This window comes from Triticum aestivum, chromosome 1A (assembly GCF_018294505.1).
Source record: "Triticum aestivum cultivar Chinese Spring chromosome 1A, IWGSC CS RefSeq v2.1, whole genome shotgun sequence".
NCBI classification, from domain to species: Eukaryota; Viridiplantae; Streptophyta; class Magnoliopsida; order Poales; family Poaceae; genus Triticum; species Triticum aestivum.
Window position 1 is genome coordinate 500,090,219 of NC_057794.1, and position 26,491 is coordinate 500,116,709.

General features: G+C 46.5%; 3 protein-coding genes across 3 annotated transcripts; 1 reads left to right on the forward strand and 2 right to left on the reverse strand.

Annotated features, from left to right (window-relative positions):
• Window positions 1-5,457: 5,457 nt before the first annotated feature.
• LOC123060493 (putative histone H3.3-like type 3) lies at window positions 5,458-7,883 on the forward strand. Its single transcript, XM_044483243.1, has 4 exons — window positions 5,458-5,794; window positions 5,929-6,006; window positions 6,710-6,785; window positions 7,469-7,883. The coding sequence occupies exons 1-4, from the start codon at window positions 5,546-5,548 to the stop codon at window positions 7,519-7,521; spliced, it is 456 nt and encodes a 151-aa protein (XP_044339178.1). The 5' UTR covers window positions 5,458-5,545; the 3' UTR covers window positions 7,522-7,883.
• Window positions 7,884-9,180: 1,297 nt separating this feature from the next.
• LOC123060502 (chlorophyll a-b binding protein of LHCII type 1) lies at window positions 9,181-10,247 on the reverse strand. Its single transcript, XM_044483254.1, has one exon. It carries the CDS (start codon window positions 10,166-10,168, stop codon window positions 9,371-9,373), a length of 798 nt encoding a protein of 265 aa, XP_044339189.1. The 5' UTR covers window positions 10,169-10,247; the 3' UTR covers window positions 9,181-9,370.
• Window positions 10,248-11,174: 927 nt separating this feature from the next.
• Window positions 11,175-13,849, reverse strand: LOC123161003 (F-box/FBD/LRR-repeat protein At3g26920-like). Its single transcript, XM_044578884.1, has 4 exons — window positions 12,351-13,849; window positions 12,137-12,271; window positions 11,536-11,993; window positions 11,175-11,430 (listed from the first exon to the last, which is right to left on the reverse strand). The coding sequence occupies exons 1-3, from the start codon at window positions 13,818-13,820 to the stop codon at window positions 11,580-11,582; spliced, it is 2,019 nt and encodes a 672-aa protein (XP_044434819.1). The 5' UTR covers window positions 13,821-13,849; the 3' UTR covers window positions 11,175-11,430; window positions 11,536-11,579.
• Between the last annotated feature and the right edge of the window lie 12,642 nt (window positions 13,850-26,491).

Here is a 26,491-nt window from a genome sequence, read left to right on the forward strand (position 1 = left end):
CAAGAAGCCACTGAGAAACTGCACTATGAGAATCAAACTCACACGGTGGGATCGCCATCGAAATTCCCTTTTCTGACTGCAGCTTTTTCCAATAGAGAACCGAATGTGGGCATCCCCAAAACCTGTGATAGATCGTCTCATCACGTCCACAAGCCGCACAAAACACACCCGCTTTTATCCTTCTTCGCTGTAACTCATGTCCAACAGCAAGCCCATTCCTCAGCAACCGCCACATATGGATCTTCGCTTTGCCCGGGGCTGAGGTATCCCACATTGCCATCCAACATTTGTGGCGCTGAACCATAGAAGATGACTCTTGTCTTCCCGTCCTCGCCTGATTCATCGTCACTCGAAGATGATACGCTGACCTCACCGTGAAGTATCCATCTTTGGTGAAGTTCCAAGCTAGATAATCATCAGTACCAGGACCTCCAATTGTAATCTATTTGATGTCAGTCGCATCATCCTGAGAGAACATCGAGTCCACTACCTGTTCGTTCCACCTTGTGCCCGAGTTATCAAGCAAATGGCTCACCTTTGTGACTCCCGGGACATACTCGGCACCCAGTGGTGTCAAGCTGCCACCCCTCGGAATCCATTGATCATGGTGTATATTAATGGTGGAGCCGTCTCCAACTCGCCACACCAAGCCGGCTCTGAGGAGATCTCTCCCATGAAGAATACTCCTGAACGTGTATGAGCCACCATCTGGACATGTTGCCTTCATGATTCCCCCTTCACTATAATATCTAGCTTTTAGGACGCGAGCACATAGCGAAGAGGGGACTCTCAACAGTCGCCATGCTTGTTTGGCCAATAATGCTTGGTTGAAAGCCTCGGGATCTCTGAATCCCATGCCACCATCACGCTTCGCTGCACACATTTTGTCCCAGGCTATCCAATGCACTTTGCGTTCACCATTTACCGCCCCCCACCAGAATTTTGAGGAGATAGATGTCAAGTTCCGGCACATCTTCTTTGTGAGGTGAAAACAGCTCATGGTAAATGCTGGAGTTGCTTGCAGCCCGGATTTCACTAGAACTTCCCGTGCTTTCTTTGACAGCCCTTGGCCCTTCCATCCAGTAACTTTTTTCTTCGAACTCTCTACCACATATTTGAACGTTCCATCTTTTGCCCTACCAACCACTGTCGGGAGGCCCAAATACCTCTCACTTAACGCCTCAGATTCAATACCAACAGTTTCTTTGAGAGAATTCTTCAACTCCTGTTAGCATCCCTTACCAAAGAGTATTGACGATTTCTGAAGGTTAACCTTTTGCCCCGACGCTTCCTCGTATCTACCTAGGATATTCTTCAATGCCTGAAAGTTATCAACAGAACCCTGAAGAAAGACAATGCTATCATCTGCAAACAGGAGATGTGTCACTTGCGGGCCAGTGCCTCCAAATGACACACCTTTAATAAGCTTGTCATCTTCGGCCTTCTTCAAGAGTGCAGAGAAGCCTTCCACGCAGAAAAGGAATAAGTACGGCGACAATGGATCTCCTTGCCTTAGCCCACGAGAGGGAGTGAACCACCTGGACAACCCCCCGTTTAACTTCACCATAAAACTTGCTGACGTCACGCACCTCATGACCATGCTGATCCAAGCTGTATCAAAACCAAATCGTCCCAACATTTGCTCCAAAAAACTCCACTCCACCCTATCATACGCCTTCATCATATCCAGCTTTACCGCACATAAGGGTTTCTTCCTTTTCCTTTTCCTGATTGCGTGCACACACTCATAAGCCACAAATACATTATCAGTAATTAGCCGCCCTGGCACGAAAGCGCTTTGTTCCTCAGAAATAAGTATCGGTAGAATAACCTTTAGTCTATTCGCCAACACCTTCGCTGCAATTTTGTATAAAACATTACACAGGCTAATTGAGCGAAATTGTGAAAGTAACTCCAGTGAGTTAACTTTCGGGATCATAACGATGACAGTTGCATTAAACGCGTCTGGTGCTGCCCGTCCTGCAAGAAACTCCCGGACCACCGTGCAAACCTCCGTTTTTACAAGCGACCAGTGTCGCTGATAAAATAGGGCAGGGAGGCCATCGGGACCTGGAGCTTTCATAGGCCCCATCTGGAACAAAGCTTTCTCTATCTCCTCGTCTGCAATCGGTGCCACTAGTTTCTGGTTCATATCATTTGTAACAGCAGCTGGTATATTATCAAGCAGTTCCTGCACTCCTACCGACCCCTCTGAGGTGAACAAATTTTCATAGAACTTTGCCGCCATCTCGCGCATTTCCTCATCTGCCATGCACTTCGAACCATCCTCCCGTATCAGTGCCCTTACCGTGTTTTTTCGCTTCCTATGTGATGCTCTTCCTTGGAAGTATTTTGTATTCATGTCCCCTGCAGCTAACCAGTCAACCCTGGATCTTTGTCGCTGCATTATTTCTTCACGAGCGTAAACTTCCCGAAGTTGTTCTTCTATGTCCCTCACCTCCGTAGTATACCCAGTTCGTAACGCTCTGAATCTTGCATCTTCTAGTTGTACCTTTAGCTGCTTGATTTGCTGGCGGATGGAGCCAAACACCACACGCCCCCACTCTTGCATGCTCGCCGTAAGCTTTCCTAGCCTGCCGCAGGTGGCCGACAGCCCCGTTTCTCCATCGTCCGCTTCCAACCACTTCTCGGCTACCATGGAATCATAGCTTTCAAGCCTTAACCATGCCTCCTCAAATCTAAACTGTCGTGCACCATGGTGTCCCTGTTCTGGAGCCGTCTCCAGAATGTGAACCACCAAAGCGACATGGTCCGACTCCTCGGTAATTATGTGTTGGACGTGAGTGTGCGGGAATAGTGCTAGAAAATCATCATTGCATGTTCCCCGGTCGAGACGGACCTGAATATTTTCATCACCTTGTCTTTTGTTATCCCACGTGTAGGGATAGCCTGAAAAACCCAAGTCTGCAAGGCCGCAGTCGGCCAGACAGTCGCGAAAACCTTCCATCTGCAGAAAGCTTCGTTGGTTTCCCCCCTTCTGTTTGGTTTGTAATAGCGCTTCATTGAAATCTCCGACACACAACCATGGAAGTGCATCCTGTCGTTTTAGGTATCGGATTGCATCCCAAGATTTTTTTCTATGCTCCACGTCCGGTTCACCGTAGAATCCAGTGATTCTACAGGTTTTTCCTTCCCAGACCACTTCCACATCCACAAAGTACTGGCTCCATGGCCTCACAATAACCTTTAAATGCTCTCTCCACCACATCGCTAGCCCACCACTTTGTCCTTGACAGTCCACCGCCACACCACAAGAAAACCCCAGACTCCATCTTAGTTTCTCCATAGCCCTCGATTTCTTCTTTGTTTCAGATAAAAAGACCACCGCTGGGTTGTGGGACCGAATCAGGTCTCTCAGTTCGCCCACTGTCGAGTCCAACCCCAGTCCTCGACAGTTCCAGGCTAAAACATTCATTGCTCCCGGCGGCCTCGATCCTCGGGGTCCGCCGATCTATCGCTGTTAACTGAGATGCGGTCAAACACTGTCGACGTTTTACGCCGTATATCGCGAATGAAAACATCTTGTCCTGCTGGCCTGTCCGACTCCCCCTTGGCTACCCACATATGTCTCGGCCCTCGCTTCCTGCTTTCATGCACTTCTTGCTCTCTCTGGATCTCCCTATACTCATAAGCCGAGCTTTTCCTTGGTTTATGCACGTAGTAGCCCCTCCTTTCCTGTTGTCCATAACCTTCTGACCTCCCATGCTGCTCTACCCTCATATACCCACCTTCATGGCGCCCCCCATTCTTCACATCAGCAGATCCTTTTCCCTTCATCTCCCAGGAAGCTCCACGTTCAGACTCTCTCTCCCTTCCTCGATTTCTATCAATCAGCTTGTCCCTCAGATTCTGTTCTCTTTTCATCTCCAAGACTGTCCCTCAGATCCTGCTCACGTCCAGCACCACTCCTCGTTTTATCGCGTCTAGGGCTATTCACCTCTGCATCTCTCGGCTTACTCTGTCCGCCAGTGCGGTTTTTAGCTGATTGAGAGAATTCAGTGTTTAGATTTCTCTTGGTTGGAATATCCCTCACGCGACTTTGCTCATCTCGATGCCTTGGTCTTGTACCGTCATTCTGTGAGCTATTCCAGCTGTTGCTGCTACTTGCTACCCCTCCCTTAGATCCCTCCTTTCCTGTATTTCTTCTGGGGGATGCCCGCAGCCATCCTCCCCATTTGAGCGAGGAGTCAACAGGGGGCTCGCAAACACCCCCCTTGTGCACTAGTCGCCCACAATCGAAGCAGAAGTGGGGGACTTTCTCATAGTAGAAGTCAAACCATGTGCCCACCTTATCATCTTTAGATCTCTTCAAAGTAAAGCCTCGGACTAGCGGTTCATAAACATCAATTTTTTCTCGAACTCGTAACTGGTTTCCCCTTGCAACTCCATCCTTGTCCACATCAACTCTCACGACTTCTCCCAACCAATTGCCCAAAGCTTTCCCAAACACCTCTGTCCTCTTATCCGGTGGAAGATCCGTCACCCTAACCCACATATCGACTCTGTCAAACACCATCTCCGAGAGTCTCGTTTTTCCTTCATATTCCGTCATGATCAGAACACTAAAATCAAACTGCCAAGGCCCATTGTTCATAACATGTCTGTAGTCTCCCTCACTTCCAAAGTGTACCACAAAAATATTTGAGCCCCTGTCCCTGAACTGAGCTTCTTTATGCAGCCCCCACGCCCGAGTCATAGCTTTTTCTAGTGCTGTCTTGTTCATCGGACGAGTGGTACAAGCCTTCCCCACCGCAGACCATCTCGAACTCTTAGGCATCTCTGTCTCCTGATCTTCAAAGATGAAACCCTCAGCTTCTTTATCCATAAGAACCATGCCTCCCAATCTTGCAGACAAGCTCGACGTCGGATCCGGGGTCTTGCACTCCAACGGGGATTTTGATTCTTCTCTGTTATTTAGGCCATCCCCCTTGTGCGCCGTCGGCGTTGCCGCCGCCGTCTTCATTGGTGTAGCCGTCTTTGACCTCCCAGTCGCTGGAGTGGCTGCCGCCGCCTTAGATGTATTCGAGTTATTCTTCTTCCCCGCCGCCGTCGCCTTATCATCCGCAGTCCCAGCCATGAGCAGCAGCCCACAACAGGGAGAATCCGTTCTTGGCCCGCGTCTAGGGATGCGCCGTCGCCTCCCTCTCCGCTGCCAGATGCACACCACCCCCGAGCAGCGAAACCCTAACCCTAGCGTAGGAGCGCAATCGCCTCGCGATCGCCCCCTACCGCCTTAGCGTTTCCTTTTCGTGGTGGACCCACTCTCCAGCCCGGTCTGCTACTATGACTAGCCTTATGCCATACTACCATGCACATTTTCCCCCTCTAGAACGACTCATTTTACATTTATGCCACGCATTGGACGGTGACGGTTGCGAGTCCCCTTGGCCTCGAGCCAGTTCAGTTTCCTAGGCGCGCTACACTCCCGTGATAAAGTTACTGTAATACTCCTGCTCAGTAGCACAAGCAGTGGTACTACTGCTCAGTGCACACCACCCAACTCACCCACACTTTCCCCGCGGCGATGGGTCGCACGAAGCACGCGGTGGCGGCGACGGCGGCGACGACGGAGACGAAGAAGCGGCTCCGCTTCGAGCTCTCCCCGCGCTGGAGGCCGCCGCCGGCGCTGCGCCAGGTACCGCCGGAGCCGCAGCCGGAGAAGAAGAAGAAGCGGGCGTACCGGTTCCGGCCGGGCACGGTAGCGCTGCGGGAGGTCAGGAAGTACCAGAAGTCCACCGGGCCGCTCATCCCCTTCGCGCCCTTCGTCCGCCTGGTGAGTGTGGGTTGGGTACCCCGTACCCGTGCCCCCCTCTGCCCGTCCCGTCCTCCGATTTGTACCTGTATCACCGATTCGAGATTCAGTATGCGGAGACAGGTGCTCGTCCTGTGCTGATGGTAAATTTGCAGGTTAAGGAGATCACCGACGACTTGACGAAGGGCGAGATGAACCACTGGACTCCTCAGGCGCTCTTCTCGTTGCAGGAGGTCGGTCAATGGTCAATGCCGAAACCTGCCGTGTACTATTAGGCCTGATGGTTCCCATTAAAGAAACCAGCAACTGCAATAGTTCTGAGAATTGTGAGACTGATAAATTTATCACCATAATGCATAGTTCCTGAATCTGAATGCTCCGGTGTTCATGCAGTTGATACATCTGTTTAGCACCATGATTGTTCTTTGGTGGCTGGTAACTCAAAACCAAAATCAAATGTCTTTGTGCCATAGTTCATAGCTTCTCGTTGTTTGGTCTAAGATATACACTGTCACTGTGTCTTGCAACATAATCATGCCACGCACGCAAAACTGAACTATTGTTCATATTACATTTTGCTTAAGGGTGTGACTGAGAAGTGAGGAAGAGGTAGTCCAAATTTTTTTTTTGAATTTTATCATGTGATGGTTATGTATCTGAACGCCCAAGGATTTATCTGTATCCACTATCCAGTACAACGACACAAGTGCTTTTATAGAACTATACAAGATTGCTAGTGCATGGTAAGTACACTAACACAAGTCGCCTCTTGCCAGAAATAATTTCTTCTGCATAACTAGCAAAATTAACATAGAGTTGACTACATTCCATATGTGGCCTATCAAATAAGTTGAATGTCCTAATTGTGCTTTCAGTCACTGTCCTGTATATTTGCTTTGAGTTTGCACATGATTTTCTTTTCCTTTCCCTCTGCAGGCTGCAGAGTATCACATAGTCGATGTATTTGAAAAGGCAAATCTATGTGCCATCCATGCTAAGCGTGTTACCATCAGTAAGTTATCACTGAATGAACACTTCCTTTCCTTTACAATATTATGCAAAAGGAAACATGGCAGTCATAAAAGCATTTCAATTTCAGGATCATCTTTGCTTTTATTTGATGTGTTATCTAGTTTCGATGTTGTTTCAAGCTGCAAAAATTCAATGATTATTAATGATTAGAAGATCCACAGTTATCATATCTCAGCAGCTTCTCGTATTTTTTGTTCTCGGTGAACATGTCACAAAACAAAACAGCAGATATGCTAACAATTATGGCTTTTTTTGCGGGAAAACAATTATAGCTTGCCACTTGTGAATGGGCCAGAGTTTTCTAATGATGCATTTTAGATATAAAATCTGGTTACTGTAGCAGGAAATTCAGGGTTGATTACCCTGTTTGTTACTTACCTCGAGGATATAAACATAGCATGAAATCAGAACTTTATTTCCAAGATATGTTTTATTTCCTCTTAAAGCTTGGGTACTGTTTTACCGAGACAGATAAGTGTCACTAGAATTATTATCATCAAGGTTGCTGTTTCTATTCTAATAACAAATAAATATTTTCAGTTAGGTATGACTTCATATGTATCTTTAAAAGGATGCTCCTGAACAAATTGGAACTATGTATGCAGAAAATACATGTATACATTAGCATGTTTCTGTTCACCTGACCTTTTTTTGCCCCTGCAGTGCAAAAGGACATACAGCTCGCGAGGCGTATCGGGGGGAGAAGGCCTTGGTGATACTAATGGAAGATGTTTTCTGCATCATAGGGAGCAAAGACTGGTGATTTGGTGGTACTAATGGTAGATGTTTTCTGTATTAGGGGTGCAATGCAAAGGCGCTGATGGTAGTGGCCCAGTATGTTTGTGAGTGTATCGTTAGGAAGTAATGTAGGTGTATTTTCATTTAGTTAGCATGTCTTCGAAGTTGATCTGGTTCATTGCATGGTTGGGATCATCTGACCTCCCTGCTTTGCTCCATTTGAATTGATCTAATTCAGACAGCGTTTCTGCGAACATCCGAGGATATGGGTTGTCAAATGGCATGAAACTGTTGTGGATTTATGTACAAATGTTTGAAACTGTTTGCTGTAACCTAATCATTGCACTCTAAAAACTGCCTTCAATTCCCCCAACAGTCATCACTACCACAAAGAAAAGTGAGTTTGATTTTTTTTTCTTGCTGAACTGCCTGAGATCAGCATGGGCTTGTGTCATCAGGAAGTTCAGGCTGGTGCTAGAATACAGCCTCCAAGATCACTCTCCAGATATTGTAAACACAACCATGCTGATGGTCACCTGAGATAGCCGGGGCGGGTATGCCTATGGTATCACAGAATGCTTTTGAATTATGGTAGTAATTGCCTGAGAGACAGGGCTTCACAGGAAAGTAACAATTGAAGAGATGATTTTTAGCCCCTCAAATTTCATCACTACTCATGAAAAATAGGCAGGTCCACATTCCCATATGTACATGCGATGATATTTTTTCCCACTTTTATTACATTATCAAAACAATTATTGTAACGGCATGGGATGGCAAATGTGTAAATGAGACTAATGAAATGGTGGCATATGTGTGATCAATGAAAAGGAGGGAAGAATCTGCATTGACTTTGAAACTAGTGGCTGTCGCTTAAATTTTCTGAGATCTTATATAGTTTGAAAATAAGAAGAAGGAACCAAAAAGAAACGCCTAGGCACGCCAAGTGATACAATGTCTGAATAGCAGGGACAGTAGAAATTATTCCAGATAGAACGGGAGGAAGAACATGCTAGATGCAAGGAAGGAGAAGCACCTTGATAGCTTGATTTATTTAACATTTTTAACAAGAATAATTTTTTGAGGACATGATGCAATTGAGCAAAGCTTTTTATTGTTCTCAGTACTTCCGTCAGATGAAGTGTTTGTGCAGGTCATTGTATTTCAAAAGTATTGATATGCATAACTGAAGTTTTCTGAGACATGTTTGCTGCATTAAAAGGCTAGTTCTCAGGAGGATAAAAATCATCTTATCAGGTATGCAATATACTGTACAAAACAGCTGAGATAAGAGGACAGCTCGTGCTTCTGGGTTCAAATCCACTACCACGTAATCAGGTCTGCCTACTCCTTGTGAAGTACTCCCTCCGTACCAAAATGTAAGACCACAAGTGTCAAAAATGGTCTTACATTTTGAGACGGAGGGAGTACGTGTCACTTGTAATGACTTAAACCATGAGCTCACTTGTGGCCTTAAAGTTGTACAGCTACTTGATTTTCCATTGAAATAGCACGCTCGTTTGTTTTCTTTCTTCTTCTTCTTCTTCTTCTTTCGTAGTCCTTGGCTGCTCTTGCAACCCTGAACTCCCCTACTGTGCATTTGTTTCAGAGAATTTCAGTAATCTTCCAGACAGTCATCTTGCAAGTTTTTTTCTTTTGGAAGTTTACCATCATTCTTGTTTGATAAACCAATCAAATACTGTTACATGTCCTCATCGGACGAATAATCATACAGGTGAAAAAACAAGCCGCGGTAGCGGTTGTTTTGTTTCACACAACCCATGTTTGTTCCATGCATCCCAAGTCCCACAGGGCATCGCCTCATATTCACTTGCCGGGGACGAAGTTGGTGGCGAATGCCCAGGCGTTGTTGTTGACGGGATCGGCGAGGTGGTCGGCAAGGTTCTCAAGGGGACCCTTGCCGGTGATGATGGCCTGGACGAAGAAGCCAAACATGGAGAACATGGCGAGCCGTCCATTCTTGATCTCCTTCACCTTGAGCTCCGCAAATGCCTCAGGGTCATCAGCCAACCCAAGGGGGTCGAAGCTACCGCCGGGGTAGAGGGGATCGACGATCTCACCGAGCGGGCCACCGGCAACGCGGTACCCCTCGACGGCGCCCATGAGCACGACCTGGCAGGCCCAGATGGCGAGGATGCTCTGCGCGTGGACGAGGCTGGGGTTGCCGAGGTAGTCCAACCCACCCTCGCTGAAGATCTGAGAACCAGCTTTGAACCACACGGCCTCACCGAACTTGACGCCGTTGCGAGCGAGGAGCTCCGGGAAGACGCAGCCAAGAGCGCCAAGCATGGCCCACCGGCAGTGGATCACCTCAAGCTCCCTGTTCTTCGCGAACGTCTCGGGGTCAGCGGAGAGCCCAGCAGTGTCCCAGCCGTAGTCCCCGGGGAACTCGCCGGTGAGGTAGGACGGCGCATCACCGGACAGCGGGCCGAGATAGAGGACACGATCCGGGCCGTACCACGGGCTGCTGGAAGCGGCGGGCTTGGCCTTGGCCGCCGTCTTGCGCATCGTGATGCGGCCCTCGCCAAACACATTGGAGGAGGCAATCTTGGCCTGCTTCGCGGCAAGGGCCGGGGAGGAGAGTGCCATGGTGGATGACGCCATTGCAGTTGCAGAGAACCCTGAAGAAGATTTGGTTGCTTGTCTTGTGCTTCTAAGCTGTGTTGTGTGGAAAGCAGAGAGCTGCATTGGAGTTTAAATAGTGCAGGAGACTGACGGGCCTTGCTGGCAGTGACGCCTTTGTTGGATGGATGGGCCTATCTCTTGTTATCCTCTGATTGGACAATTCGTTTCTGTGATTGTGTCTTAGCATGCCACCTCTGCTTGCTGTGCTTACGTGTAAAGTGCAGCCACCAGAGAGGGGCGCAACCAATTGGAAGAGGCCATGTGGACATAATATCGATTCTCCATCTTGAAACGCTCGTGCAATCCTTTGATGCTGTGGTGTCAAATGACTGGATTTCATCAGAAATTAAGCCAATTGATCCATGGTAACAATTAAAGGCATGCAAAAGGAATTACTCTCAGGCACTTTGTTGAAATAATGGCAAAATGGCATACTTAATACGTATTTGATGGTACAATATACAGTGGGTTGCTATTTTTCTGTTCTACTCCCTCTGTAAACTAAATATAAGACAAACGTATATAACTTGGGTGAAATTGCTACATCCACAAAATTGTGTCAGAATTTTCAGAACTCAAATCCACTGAGCACAAAAATCTTGCCACATTCAGCTTCTACAGTTCTATTTATATCAACTCCAGTTCTTTATATCAACATGCTGCTGATGCATACACAACATCACAGGATAGTAGAGAAATAATGATTTGATAAACCGAGTAGCACTTCTTCCCAACTTTCACAGTTCATGTGGGAACAAGGTCAGCAAAATATTCATCAAAGGTATACCAAAAAAGAATCAGCATTCAATCCCACACGCTATTATTTGAAAGAATGAAGTAAGTTATAATAAATGTAAGATAACAAATAACAATTGCGTGTAAAGAACAACTTCTATGAACCAAAGATGCAGTATTCGCTGAAACTAGCAGAAACAAGGTTGCAAACATTCCATTTGTATGCATTCATGAATCGCAAAGGAAGAACTTGAAACAAAAGGCATGGAGGCCATCCTTTTTAACTAAAGCAAGTTGTACCATACATAAATATAGTAACTGCTGGTCCAACCAGCTTACAATAAAAGGCCAAACAACAATAGAACATAAAATACATTACGCGAGTTTGGATTTGAAGCCTGAGCTTAGACACCACCCCCTTTGTCCTGGTACAATCCCGAGTAGGCTACAAAGCATTCCATTGATACGTCAAATAGATCCGCATCCTTTCTTACAACATCAGAAGGCTGGGAAAACATATAGGCTAGAAATATAAGCTTGGGTTTCAAAAGAAGGCAAGTCAAATTTCAAGATGGGCATCAACTACACCCGAGAAAGGATTGGAGGCTTACTGACTAGCACCACCCATTGATGGTCTTGGCAGCCCAAGTTCTAATTAAATTTGGTATACACCATCTCCTAGACCCTTCTCTTTACACGTATAGCATCCTCTGTAGGGCAAGTCAAAGGGGTCATCCATTAACACGTCATGGGTATGCTTGTTGTGTGTGAAATCATCTTTAGTGCCACATCTCATCTCAATTCGAGCATCTCGAGAAGCTCTATTTCTGACTCGTAGCAGGCTGGATTGATTAGCAACCCATCCATGCTGGCGGTGGTAAGGCAATGTGATTTTCATTTCCTTCAACACTTTTGCATTAAGAACAAAGAACTTGGCAAAGTTGATAGATGAATCTCTGATGCCGTCATAATTCTTCAACACCACTTTTTTGAGATGAAGCTCAATACATTCAAGTGGGTCAAATGGGTCATACTTCCAGACATTCTTCATACCCTCCCCTGACTGGAACTGGAGATAATGAGGGGGGGGGGGGGGGGGGGGGGGGGGGGGGGAAATACCAACAGGTTAGCAATACAAATAGTTGGCTAGATTGCACGTCGACCAAATGCTTATAGTGACATTTAAAGCAAGCAACTATGTTTTATACTCACAATGACATACAACCTCTCCAAGCAAGGGAAGCACTTGAGGAGGTTAACCACTGCGTCCAGCTTAGGGCTGGAAGGGCTGAGAACCAAAACCCTCATGGTGTGCATTTTGGTTGTTAAATTGACAGCAATCATTTTCTGCAGAACAAAGTGCAAATATAAGAACAGTAGCATGCACATAAGAATGTCAAATGCAATTGATGAAAGCTGCTGCTACCTGAAAAACTGAGCTCCCAAGGTGGAATTCATATGTGTCTTCAGACAGCATACCCAATATCTCCAGTTTAGGTGCCGAGATTATCCGTATGCTCGCTGTGCCACCCTTTGGATTTAGTGGTAGTAATCTCTCAAGGCATGGGGCATCCTTGATGACTAACTCTTGCAAAAAGAGACCACCATCCCTTGAGTCAGCGCAAAAGCCTAAACTCTTAAGAGTTTGGGAGATGATGCAGAGGCGACCAGTGCCCATGTTTTCCTTCAGCTCAAGGCTTTCAAAGGCAGTGCAGCCAGAGAGCAAGCTGTGGAGAGGGTCCTCCGAGATGGTGACCTTTCGCAGGGTGAGTTGCTTGAGGCACGAAAACTTCAGGGACAGCTGCACAATTAAGTTGGGGAAATGGCAGCAGTGGAATTTGGCCACGCGGAGCGTGGATGAGAAGCGGTATGTGGACGATTGCAGCAGGTACAACTCCCCCAGGTAGCCATATGAGAACTCGGGGGTGAGCTCCAACTCCTCTAGGTTGTCCAGGGCAGCGGAACTAAGCCAGCCTTCGATCTTATCATAACAGTCTTCTACATAGATACTCCGGGTATAAGAACGAAGCCTGCCTTCGACGTAACAATCCTCGATTGAGAAGCGGCGTGCGGGGCCACGATGCTCAGAGAGGATCTTTGGAACCAAGTTAATGTTCTTGTAGTCCACTACAAGGTTCAGAGGAGCAGAACGCCAGAGCGGACGCCACCGGCGGGAGATGATCTGTGTGCGGGCGCCTTCTTTGATGGGGAGAAGAGAGAGGATGCTGCCGAGGACGGCATCGGGGAGGCGGCTGATGTGATCGGCACTCCCCAAATCAAAATAGCTGATGAGATCAACGCTCCCCTCGTCAACGTCATCGCTGAGATCGACGCTTCCCCCATCAACATTATCAATGAGATCGACGATCCCCACATCAACATCATCTATGGGATCGACGCTCCTCCCATCAACATCATCGCTGAGATCGACGCTCCCCCCATCAACATCATTACTAAGATCGACACTCCCCGCATCAACATCATCGCAGCTGCCACTCCCCGGTGAATCTTGGTCGCAGATAAGGTGGAACTTAAGCTTCTTGGAAGCCTGCATTGCCGCCATCGCAGTGGCGGCGGCGGCCGCCGCCACCTCCCCTGTAGTCGCCGCCACAGCCGCTGCCTCCTTCGCATTTGACGCAGCAGCCGAAGCTGCCACCGCCGCCTCCTTCGCAGTCGCCGCTGCCTCCGACGCAGTCACAGCCACCACCTCCGCCTCCTTCGCAGCAGCCGATGCCGCAGCAGACGCGGCCAACGCCGCCTCCTTAGCAGTCACCGCAGCAGCTGAGGCCGCCGCCGCCTCCTTAGCAGTCACGGCCGCCACTGCCACCTCCTTCTCTGCCGCCGATGCCGCGGCAGACGCGGCCAGCGCCGCCTCCTTGGCCACCGCCACATCCATTTGTTCCCCCAAACCCTAGGCGCATGGGCCCTAGGGGGAGGCGCCCAGCCCACTAAGGGGATGGTCCCTCTCCACACACAGCCCATAGGGTCCTCCGGGGCAGGTGGACCCTCCCGGTGGACCCCCGGAACCCCTCCAGTGGTCCCGGTACAATACCGGTAACCCCCGAATTATTCCGGTGACCGTATGATGACGTCCCATATATAAATCTTTACCTTCGGACCATTCCGGAACTCCTTGTGACGTCCGAGATCTCATCCGGGACTCCGAACAACATTAGGTAACCACGTATATCTATTCCCTATAACCCTAGCGTCATCGAACCTTAAGTGTGTAGACCCTACGGGCTCGGGAGTCATGCAGACATGGCCGAGACAACTCTCCGGTCAATAACCAACAGTGGGATCTGGATACCCATGTTGGCTCCCACATGCTCCACGATGATCTCATCGGATGAACCACGATGTCAAGGATTCAATCAATCCCGTATACAATTCCCTTTGTCCATTGGTACGATACTTGCCCGAGATTCGGTCGTCGGTATCCCGATACCTTGTTCAATCTCGTTACCGGCAAGTCTCTTTACTCGTTTCGTAACACATCATCCCGTGATTAACTCCTTGATCACATTGTGCACATTATGATGATGTCCTATCGAGTGGGCCCAGAGATACCTCTCCGTTACACGGAGTGACAAATCCCAGTCTCGATTCGTGCCAACCCAACAGACACTTTCGGAGATACCTATAGTGAACCTTTATAGCCACCCAGTTACTTTGTGACGTTTGGCACACCCAAAGCACTTCTACGTTATCCAGGAGTTGCACAATCTCATGGTCTAAGGAAGTGATACTTGACATTAGAAAAGCTTTAGCAAACGAACTACACGATCTTGTGCTAGGATTATGATTGGGTCTTGTCCATCACATCATTCTCCTAATGATGTGATCCCGTTATCAACGACATCCAATGTCCATGGTTAGGAAACCGTAACCATCTATTGATCAATGAGCTAGTCAACTAGAGGCTTACTAGGGACATGGTGTTGTCTATGTATCCACACATGTATCTGAGTTTCCTATCAATACAATTCTAGCATGGATAATAAACGATTATCATGAACAAGGAAATATAATAATAACCAATTTATTATTGCCTCTAGGGCATATTTCCAACAGTCTCCCACTTGCACTAGAGTCAATAATCTAGTTCACATCGCCATGTGATTAACACTCACAGGTCACATCGCCATGTGACCAACATCCAAAGAGTTTACTAGACTCAATAATCTAGTTCACATCACTATGTGATTAACACTCAATGAGTTCTGGGTTTGATCATGTTATGCTTGTGAGAGAGGTTGTAGTCAACGGGTCTTGCCATATTCAGATCCCTATGTATTTCGCAAAACTTTATGTCATATCGTAGATGCTGCTACCACGTTCCACTTGGAGCTATTCCAAATTGTTGCTCCATTATACGTATCCGGTATCTCTACTCAGAGCTATCCGGATAGGTGTTAAGCTTGCATCGACGTAACTCTTTACGTCGAACTCTTTATCACCTCCATAACCGAGAAACATTTCCTTATTCCTCTAAGGATAATTTTGACCGCTATCTGGTGATCCACTCCTAGATCACCTTTGTATCCTCTTGCCAGACATGTGGCAAGGCACACATCAGGTGCGGTACTCAGCATGGCATACCGTATAGAGCCTATGACAAGAGCATAGGGGACGACCTTCGTCCTTCCTCTTTCTTCTGCCGTGGTCAAGCTTTGAGTCTTACTCAACTTCACACCTTACAACTCAGGTAAGAACCCCTTCTTTGACTGATCTATTTTGAACTCCTTCAAAAACATGTCAAGGTGTGCGTTCTTTGAAAGTACCATCAGGCGTCTTGATCTATCTCTATAGATCTTGATGCCCAATATGTAAGCAGCTTTATCCAGGTCTTCCTTTGAAAAACACTCTTCAAACAACCGTTTATGCTTTCTAGAAATTCTACATTATTTCGGATCAACAATATGTCATCCACATATACTTATCAGAAATGTTGTAGTGCTCCCACTCACTTTCTTGTAAATACAAGTTTCTAGCAAACATTGTATAAACCTAAAAGCTTTGATCACTCCATCAAAGCATATATTCCGACTCCGAGATGCTTGCTCTAGTCCATAGAAGGATTGCTGGAGCCAGCATACCTTTTAGCATCCTTAGGATCGACAAAACCTTTGATTGTATCACATACAACTTTTCTTACGAAAACTGGTAAGAAAACTTGTTTTGACATCCATCTGTCAGATTTCATAATCGAAAAATACAGCTAATGCTAACATGATTCCGACGGACTTAAGCATCGCTACGGGTGAGAAATTCTCATCGTAGTCAACTCCTTGAACTTGTGAAAAGACTCTTTCCCACAAGTCGAGCTTCATAGACGGTAACATTACCGCCCACGTCCGTCTTCTTCTTAAAGATCCATTTATCTCAATGGCTTGCCGATCATCGGGCAAGTCCACCAAAGTCCATACTTTGTTCTGATATATGGATCCTATCTCGGATTTCATGGCTTCTAACCATTTGTCGGAATACGGGCCCACCATCGCTTCTCCATAGCTCGTAGGTTCATTGTTGTCTAACAACATGATATCTAAGATAGGATTACCGTACCACTTAGGAGTAGTACATATCCTTGTCGACCTACGAGGTTCGATAGCAACTTGATCCGAAGCTTCATGATCACTATCATTAACTTCCTATTCAACAGATGTAGGCGCCACAGAAAACATCTTTCTGTGTTGCATCACTCTCTGGTTGAAGTAAAGGTTCGACAACCTCATCAAGTTCTATCTTCCTCCCACTCAATTCTTTCGAGAGAAACTCCTTCTTGAGAAAGGACCCATTCTTAGCGACAAACAATTTGCCCTCGGATCTGAGATAGAAGGTATACCTTACTGCCACCTTTGGGTATCCTATGAAGATGTGTTTGTCTGCTTTGGGTTCGAGCTTCTTCGACTGAAGCCTTAAGCATCACAGCCCCAAATATTAAGAAACGACAACTTTGGTTTCTTGCCAAACCAATGTTCATACGACATCGTCTCAACGGACTTAGATGGTGTCCTATCTAAAGTGAATGCAGCTGTCTCTAACGCACAACCTCAAAATGAAAACGGTAGATCGGTAAGAGACATCATAGATTGTACCATATCTCATAAGGTTCGATTACGACGTACGGACACACCATAACCCAGTGGTGTTCCAGGTGGCTTCAACTGTGAAACAATTCCACAATGTCTTAAGTGTTTGCCAAACTCATAACTCATAAAATCCCTTTTTTTATCAGATCGTGGGAACATGATCTTCTTGTTATGATGATTCTTAACTTCACTCTGAAATCGCTTGAACTTTTCAAACGTTTCAGACTTGTGCTTCATTAATGAAATATACCTATATCTACCCAAATCGTCAGTGAAGATGAGAAAATAGCGATATCCACTGCACGCTTCAATTCTCATTGGATTACACGTATCAGCATGCATGATTTCCAAAAAGTCACTTGCCCGTTTCATTGTACCTAAAAACGGGGTCTTAGTCATCCTGCCCATGAGGCATGGCTGGCATGTGTCAAGTGATTCAAAATCAAGTGACTCCAAACATCCATCGACATGGAGTTTCTTCATGCATCTTACGCCAATATGACCTAAGCGGCAGTGCCACGAGAAAGTGGTACTATCATTATTAACTCTACATCTTTTGGCATGAACATGTGTATTACCACGACCGAGATTCAATGAACCATTCACATAGGGTGCATGACCATGAAAGGTATCATTCATGTAAACAGAATAACCATTATTCTCTAACTTAAATGAATAACCGTATTGCAATGAACATGATCTAATCATATTCATGCTCAACGTAGACACCTGATAACATTTATCTAGGTTCAATACTAATCCCGAAGGCAGATGGAGCGTGCGATGGTGATCTCATCAACTTTGGAAACACTTCCAACACACATCGTCACCTCGCCCTTAGCCAGTCTCCGTTTAGTCCGTAGCTTTTGCTTCAAGTCACCAATAATAGCAACTGAACCGGTATCCAATACCCAGGTGCTACCAGGAGTACTAGTGAGGTACACATTAATAACACGTATATACTTTGTTGAAGTTGCCAGCCTTCTTATCTACCATGCATTTGGGGTAATTCCGCTACCAGTGACCGTTCCCCTTACAATAGAAGCACTTAGTCTCGGGTTTGGGTTCAACCTTGGGTTCCTTCACTGGAGCGGCAACTGGTTTGCCATCCATGAAGTTTCCCTTCTAGCCCTTGCCCTTCTTGAAACCAGTGGTCTTGTTAAACCATCAACACTTGATGCTCCTTCTTGATTTCTACCTTTTGCGGTCTTAAGCACCGCGAACAGCTCCGGGATCAACTCCATCCCTTGCATGTCATAGTTCATCACGAAGATCTAGTAGCTTAGTGATAGTGGCTAGAGAACTCTATCAATCACTATCTTATCTGGAAGTTTAACTCCCACTTGATTTAAGTGATTGTAGCACCCAGACATTCTGAGCACATGCTCACTAGCTGAGCTATTCTCCTCCATCTTGTTGGCAAAAGAACTTGTCAGAGGTCTCACACCTCTCAACACGGGCATGAGCCTGAAATCCCAATTTCAGCTCTTGGAACATCTCATATGTTCTATGGCGTTCAAAACGTCATTGGAATCCCGATTCTAAGCCGTAAAGTATGGTGCACTAAACTATCAAGTAGTCATCAGGATGTGTCTGTCAGGTGTTCACAACATCCACAGACGACGTTGTAGGGGTTTGCACATCGAGCGGTGCATCAAAGACGTAAGCCTTCTGTGTAGCAGTGAGGACACTCCTCGGACTACGGACCTAGTCCGCATCATTGCTTACAATATCTTTCAACTTAATCTTTCTCTAGGAACGTATTGAAACAGGGAGCTACAACGTGAGCTATTTATCTACAACATATTTGCAAAGACAATTTAGACTATGTTCATGATAATTGAGTTCATCTAATCAAATTATTTAATGAACTCCCACTCAGATAGACATCCCTCTAGTCATCTAAGTGAAACATGATCCGAATCGACTAGGCCGTGTCCGATCATCACGTGAGACGGACTAGTCATCAACGGTGAACATCTCATGTTGATCGTATCTTCTATACGACTCATGTTCGACCTTTCGGTCTTCCGTGTTCCGAGGCCATGTCTGTACATGCTAGGCTCGTCAAGTCAACCTAAGTGTTTCGCATGTGTCCCGAGGCCATGTCTGTACATGCTAGGCTCGTCAACACCCGTTGTATTCGAACGTTAGAATCTATCACACCCGATCATCACGTGGTGCTTCGAAACAACGAACCTTCGCAACGGTGCACAGTTAGGGGGAACACTTTTCTTGAAATTTTAGTGAGGGATCATCTTATTTAAGCTACCGTCGTTCTAAGCAAATAAGATGTAAAACATGATAAACATCACATGCAATCAAATAGTGACATGATATGGCCAATATCATTTTGCTCCTTTTGATCTCCATCTTCGGGGCTCCATGATCATCGTTGTCACCGGCATGACACCATGATCTCCATCATCGTGTCTTCTTGAAGTTGTCTCGTCATCTATTACTTCTACTACTATGGCTAACGCTTTAGCAATAAAGTAAAGTAATTACATGACGTTTATGTTGACACGCAGGTCATAAATAAATTAAGACAACTCCTATGGCTCCTGCCGGTTGTCATACTCATCGACATGCAAGTCGTGATTCCTATTACAAGAACATGATCAATCTCATACATCACATATATCATTCATCACATCCTTTTGGCCATATCACATCACAAGGCATATGCTGCAAAAACAAGTTAGACGTCCTCTAATTGTTGTTGCAAGTTTTTACGTGGCTGCTATAGGTTTCTAGCAAGAACGTTTCTTACCTACGCCAAAACCACAACGTGATATGCCAATTTCTATTTACCCTTCATAAGGACCCTTTTCATCGAATCCGATCCGACTAAAGTGGGAGAGACAGACACCCGCTAGCCACCTTATGCAACTAGTGCATGTCAGTCGGTGGAACCAGTCTCACGTAAGAGTACGTGTAAGGTCGGTCCGGGCCGCTTCATCCCATGATGCCGCCGAATCAAGATAAGACTAGTAACGGCAAGTAAATTGACAAAATCGACGCCCACAACTGCTTTGTGTTCTACTCGTGCATAGAAACTACGCATAGACGTAGCTCATGATGCCACTGTTGGGGATCGTAGCAGAAATTTAAAATTTTCTACGCATCACCAAGATCAATCTATGGAGTAATCTAGCAACGAGGGGAAGGAGAGTGCATCTACATACCCTTGTAGATCGCTAAGCGGAAGCGTTGCAAGAACGCACATGAAGGACTCATACTCGTAGCGATTCAGATCGCGGTTGATTCCGATCTAAGCGCCGAACCACGGCGCCTCCGCGTTCAACACACGTGCAGCCCGGTGACGTCTCCTACGCCTTGATCCAGCAAGGGAAGAAGGAGAGGTTGGGGAAGACTCCATCAAACAACAGCACGACGGCATGGTGGTGAAGGAGGAGCGTGGCAATCCTGCAGGGCTTCGCCAAGCACCGCGGGAGAAGAGGAGGAACTTGGGAGAGGGGGAGGGCTGCGCCAGAACTTGGGTGCGGCTGCCCTCCCACCCCCCACATATATATAGGGGCAAGGGAGAGGGGGGCCGGCCCCCTCAGATCCAATCTGAGGAGGGGGCGGCGGCCAGGGGGGTTGCCTTGCCCCCAAGGCAAGGGGGGCGCCCCCCCTTTAGGGTTCCCCCAAACCCTAGGCGCATGGGCCCTAGGGGGGAGGCGCCCAGCCCACTAAGGGGCTGGTCCCTCTCCACACACAGCCCATAGGGCCCTCCGGGGCAGGTGGACCCTCCCGGTGGACCCCCGGAACCCCTCGAGTGGTCCCGGTACAATACCGGTAACCCCCGAATTATTCCGGTGACCGTATGATGACTTCCCATATATAAATCTTTACCTCCGGACCATTCCGGAACTCCTCGTGACGTCCGGGATCTCATCCGGGACTCCGAACAACATTCGGTAACCACGTATATCTATTCCCTATAACCCTAGCGTCATCGAACCTTAAGTGTGTAGACCCTACGGGCTCGGGAGTCATGCAGACATGGCCGAGACAACTCTCCGGTCAATAACCAACAGCGGGATCTGGATACCCATGTTGGCTCCCACATGCTCCACGATGATCTCATCGGATGAACCACGATGTCAAGGATTCAATCAATCCCGTATACAATTCCCTTTGTCCATCGGTACGATACTTGCCCGAGATTCGATCGTCGGTATCCCGATACCTTGTTCAATCTCATTACCGGCAAGTCTCTTTACTCGTTCCGTAACACATCATCCCGTGATCAACTCCTTGATGACATTGTGCACATTATGATGATGTCCTACCGAGTGGGCCCAGAGATACCTCTCCGTTTACACGGAGTGACAAATCCCAGTCTCGATTCGTGCCAACCCAACAGACACTTTCGGAGATACCTGTAGTGAACCTTTATAGCCACCCAGTTACGTTGTGACGTTTGGCACACCCAAAGCACTTCTACGGTATCCGGGAGTTGCACAATCTCATGGTCTAAGGAAATGATACTTGACATTAGTAAAGCTTTAGCAAACGAACTACACGATCTTGTGCTAGGCTTAGGATTGGGTCTTGTCCATCACATCATTCTCCTAATGATGTGATCCCGTTATCAACGACATCCAATGTCCATGGTCAGGAAACCGTAACCATCTATTGATCAACGAGCTAGTCAACTAGAGGCTTACTAGGGACATGGTGTTGTCTATGTATCCACACATGTATCTGAGTTTCCTATCAGTACAATTCTAGCATGGATAATAAACGATTATCATGAACAAGGAAATATAATAATAACCAATTTATTATTGCCTCTAGGGCATATTTCCAACACTTCATACTAACTTTAGTACAAAGTTAATATCAAGTTGGGTCATCTATTTTGGAACGGAGGGAGTAGACGATATTTTAATTTTTCTTTGCTATTTTTTACGCCTTGCAAAAAGAAAAATATAACACTGTTTGCTTAACCTAGGACAATCGAGAAAAAAAGATTTGGTTGATTTATTTGTAGAGAGGAGACATCATCCAAGCCCTACGCCATGACCTCGTCGAAGGTGGGGAGAACGTGGTTCAATACCGCATCTCAGACAAAGGATGGGCGGGGGGTAGGGTGTAGGGTCCTCCACGTCGGAGTTGGTGGGTAGTTGTTTAGAGGAAAGGTCGATGGTGATACCGGAAAGGAGGAGTAGCTCGTCTAGAGGAGGAAGATGACTAGCAGTTGTTGAATTTCAATCAAATGGTCTTGGGAAAATAGATTGAAACACAATTTTTTCATGCAATTGTAAAAAATAGGTCCTCCCAAAATAGAAGGCTTTTTCACGTTGAACACGCTGGAGCTATTTGGATGGCCACATCATCTTTAGTGGAGATGAGGCGAAGACTTGACGGTTATGGGAGCAGGGTGGTTGTCGATGCTAGAGATAGGGGGCTTTATAGGGATGGCTTGGGCGGTGGCATCACGGTGGATGAGGCGGCGAGGCACACATGATAGAGCTGCCTGCCACGGGTGGCAGAAGCGTGTGGTTTGGTTGGCTTTGAGTTGGGTGGATCGAGAAGAGGAGGAAGAGCAAACCGAATGAAAGTTTCTTTCAGACAAATGTTAATTAGATGGTCTGTATTTTTTTCCGCTTCTTTTAGTTTACCATACTTCTACTTTTATCTCATTGTTTTTTTCTCTAACTTGCTGGATTCCTTGTTCATTAAGAAGAAAAGAGTTACTTGGCTAATTAGATAAAACCAAGCAAAAAACATATTGCATGGTTAATCATGGAAAATCGGATGAAAACTCATCACAATTGTTGAGCGACACACACAGAAGATACCCCGGGCACACCACTCCAAAGAGGGCCACTGAGACAGCACGCACGCGCCATCGTCTTCACTCCTCCCTATAATGCATCATCGCTGACACTAGACCCTGAGCAATCGTCGACTCAGCCCACAATGTAGAGGTTGTGTGGAGTTGTATGCAGATCCACGCCAAAACTCAGCCACCTACGACCACCCAGCGCAAACTTCGAATCTAACGGGGAACTACAAAGGAGAAGTAGGCACGGCTAGTGCCGCAGAAGATCACCGAACGAACCACCCGCTGCCCCTCATCGTACGCCACCTAGACCCCGCCACCGCAACATTGACTTCACATCAAAAAACCAGTTGAGGCAATCCCAAGGACACACCAAAGAAGAGTCGACTACCTCAACCATTGTCACGTCTTCGACATCGCTTCCCTCATTATCATTGCTACATATGCCTTGGCGAACACCGCCGCCTTCCACTGGTCCCTCTCGCTAGTGCTCAGCTCCAAAGACAAAGCTCCCAAGAGAGAATATGACACCAAGTCGCCGCCATCATCCAATCACACAAGATCAAGTATTTCCTTGGAGATGCAGCAACCGTCGGATCCGCACGGGAAGGGTGCGGTAGCAATGCCTCTAGGAAGGCCAGTGGCAGCCACAGTCGCCACCATCGCTGGGCCGCAACCGAGACCTGGTCTTCGCACAAGCTCCGAACACCACCTAGCCGCACATCACACCGCCGTCGGCAAGCCCACCAAACACTGCTATTGCGGACCAGATGGACGACCAAAGAGCGCAGAGCAACCACCACAGCTAACTGCAAATCATGGAGGCCACCGGCTGCTACTCCGCAGCGCCAACCATGGTCGGGTCCACCCACAGCTGAAACCAGGGGCGGAGCCAGGATTTGAACATAGGAAGGGCGAGGCAAAAACAATAGTAACTTCAAAAGTGTTGTCATATGATGTTCTTTTCACTTTGAGCTTACGGTTGAATTTTGTTATTGTTCATCTTCATCTTGAACAATAGTGAACTTAAAAACCAAATAAAGTAGTTTTCCAAATCAATCATTTAGATGTTGCCTTGTGTGATTGTACAATAGTATAAAAGCCAACAGGCTAAAAATTCCTAGCTAGTACTCTAGATCAATCTAACTGGTATGTAATTCAGAAGTAGATCTAACAAAAAAACAATAATAACCTTTAAAAATTCGTAATGATATACTTAATTAAGTCTAGAGGTGGATCGCTTGAGCTTCACCTCCATGTTCAAAGACGGATGCTACGACCCTCCACCAATTTCTCAAGTGCTAGGCCGCTAGCAGCCCTAGGATGATGGCAACAATCAAATCTAAACAGAAGTTTTTACTATATCCGTCCGGCGGCAGCGGCAAACATAGTAAGCTCTGATCAATTCCGCTAGGGTTTATGCCACTAGGATTACTTCCACGAGAAGCATCGTTTTGCATTCGTGAGAGTCACGGCCGTGCCTCTCAGAAACGAAAGAACATGGTTTCTGGTTTTTTTTCCTTTCGCCAGAGTCACGGTTTTGCTTCCGCGAGATCGAGGCATAGTTGTGCTTTATCAAGAGTCACGGCCGTGCCTCTCAAAAACGAAAAATGTGTTTTCTGCTTTTTTTCCTTTCGCGAGAGTCACGGTTTTGCTTCCGCGAGAGGCACGGTTGTGCTTTCGCAAGTGTCACGACCATGCCTCTCGGAAACGGAAAAAAGAAAAACACGTTTTCTGTTTTTTTCCCTTTCCCGAGAGTCACGGTTTTGCTTCCGCGAGAGGCACGGTTGTGCTTTCGCGAGGGTCACGGCCGTGCCTCCTTGGAAACGAAAAAAATGCATTATCTGTTTTTTCTCTTTCGCGAGAGTCACGGTTTTGCTTCCGCGAGAGGCACAGTTATGCTTTCGCGAGAGTCACGGTCGTGCCTCCTAGTAAACGAAAAAAACGCGTTTTCTCTCTTTTTTTCCTTCCGCGAGAGTCACGGTTTTGCTTCCGCGAGAGGCATGATTGTGATTTCGTGAGAGCCACAGGCGTGCCTCTTTCGGAAAGGGAAAAAACCCGTGCTCCCGGTTCAGTTTTTTCGTCATTTTTTCATGAAAAAAGGTTCGTCGAAACCTAACAATATGGGATCTAGTTTGAAGATCTCGACGCAAGGAATCCAATGGTGAAAGCGGTTTGAGATTTGGACGCACGGTTTAAGAGATAAAACATTTTGAATAAATGAATCTACGAGAAAGGGAAAACTCCCCGGTTGCGACAAGTGGCGCACATGCAGCGCACCACTTATCGCAACCAGAAAAGATTGGAGTGATTTTTGCAACAAGTACTCCTCAACTATTGATTTCAGAGTAATTAGCTGCGACCAGCCGGCCATTAGCGTGTACTTATGGTATATGGCCTGCGAAAATTTGTTGAGGGGGGCGAGCGATTGGCAGGGGTCTAGCCCCTGCTCACCCCTCCCTGTCTTCGCCCATGGCTGAAACAAATGAGGGCAACCGGACGTGGCACGAGCCGCCATGCCATGTTTGGGTGAAGGAAATATGCCCTAGAGGCAATAATAAAGTTATTATTTATTTCCTTATATCATGATAAATGTTTATTATTCATGCTAGAATTGTATTAACCGGAAACATAATACATGTGTGAATACATAGACAAACGGAGTGTCACTAGTATGCCTCTACTTGACTAGCTCGTTGATCAAAGCTGGTTATGTTTCCTAACCATAGACATGAGTTGTCATTTAATTAACGGGATCACATCATTAGGAGAATGATGTGATTGACATGACCCAATCCGTTAGCTTAGCACACGATCGTTTAGTATGTTACTATTGCTTTCTTCATGACTTATACATGTTCCTATGACTATGAGATTATGCAACTCCCGTTTACCAGAGGAACACTTTGTGTGCTACCAAACGTCACAACATAACTGGGTGATTATAAAGGTGCTCTACAGGTGTCTCCGAAGATACTTGTTGGGTTGGCGTATTTCGAGATTAGGATTTGTCACTCCGATTGTTGGAGAGGTATCTTTATAACCCACAAGTATAGGGGATCAATTGTAGCCTCTTTCGATAAGTAAGAGTGTCGAACCCAACGAGGAGCTAAAGGTAGAACAAATATTCCCTCAAGTTCTATCGACCATCGATACAACTCTACGCACGCTTGACGTTTGCTTTACCTAGAACAAGTATGAAACTAGAAGTACTTTGTAGGTGTTTTTGGGTAAGCTTGCAAGAAAGTAAAGAACATGAAAATAAAAGCTAGGGGCTGTTTAGATAAAGACACAACTAAATTAGTTTTAGTAGAGAGCTTTTGTCAACAAGAAAGTTATTTGTTCATAGGCAATCGATAATTAGACCGGTAATCATTATTGCAATTTTATTTGAGGGAGAGGGATAAGCTAACATACTTTCTCTACTTGGATCATATGCACTTATGATTGGAACTCTAGCAAGCATCCGCAACTACTAAAGATTCATTAAGGTAAAACCCAACCATGGCATTAAAGTATCAAGTCCCCTTTATCCCATACGCAAACAACCTACTTACTCGGGTCTGTGCTTCTGTCACTCACGCCACCCACCATAAGCAAATCACAAGCATATTGCAAACCCTACAGCGGGAATCCCTCACGCTTGTGCGACACGGAGAGCTCCATAGGACAGCA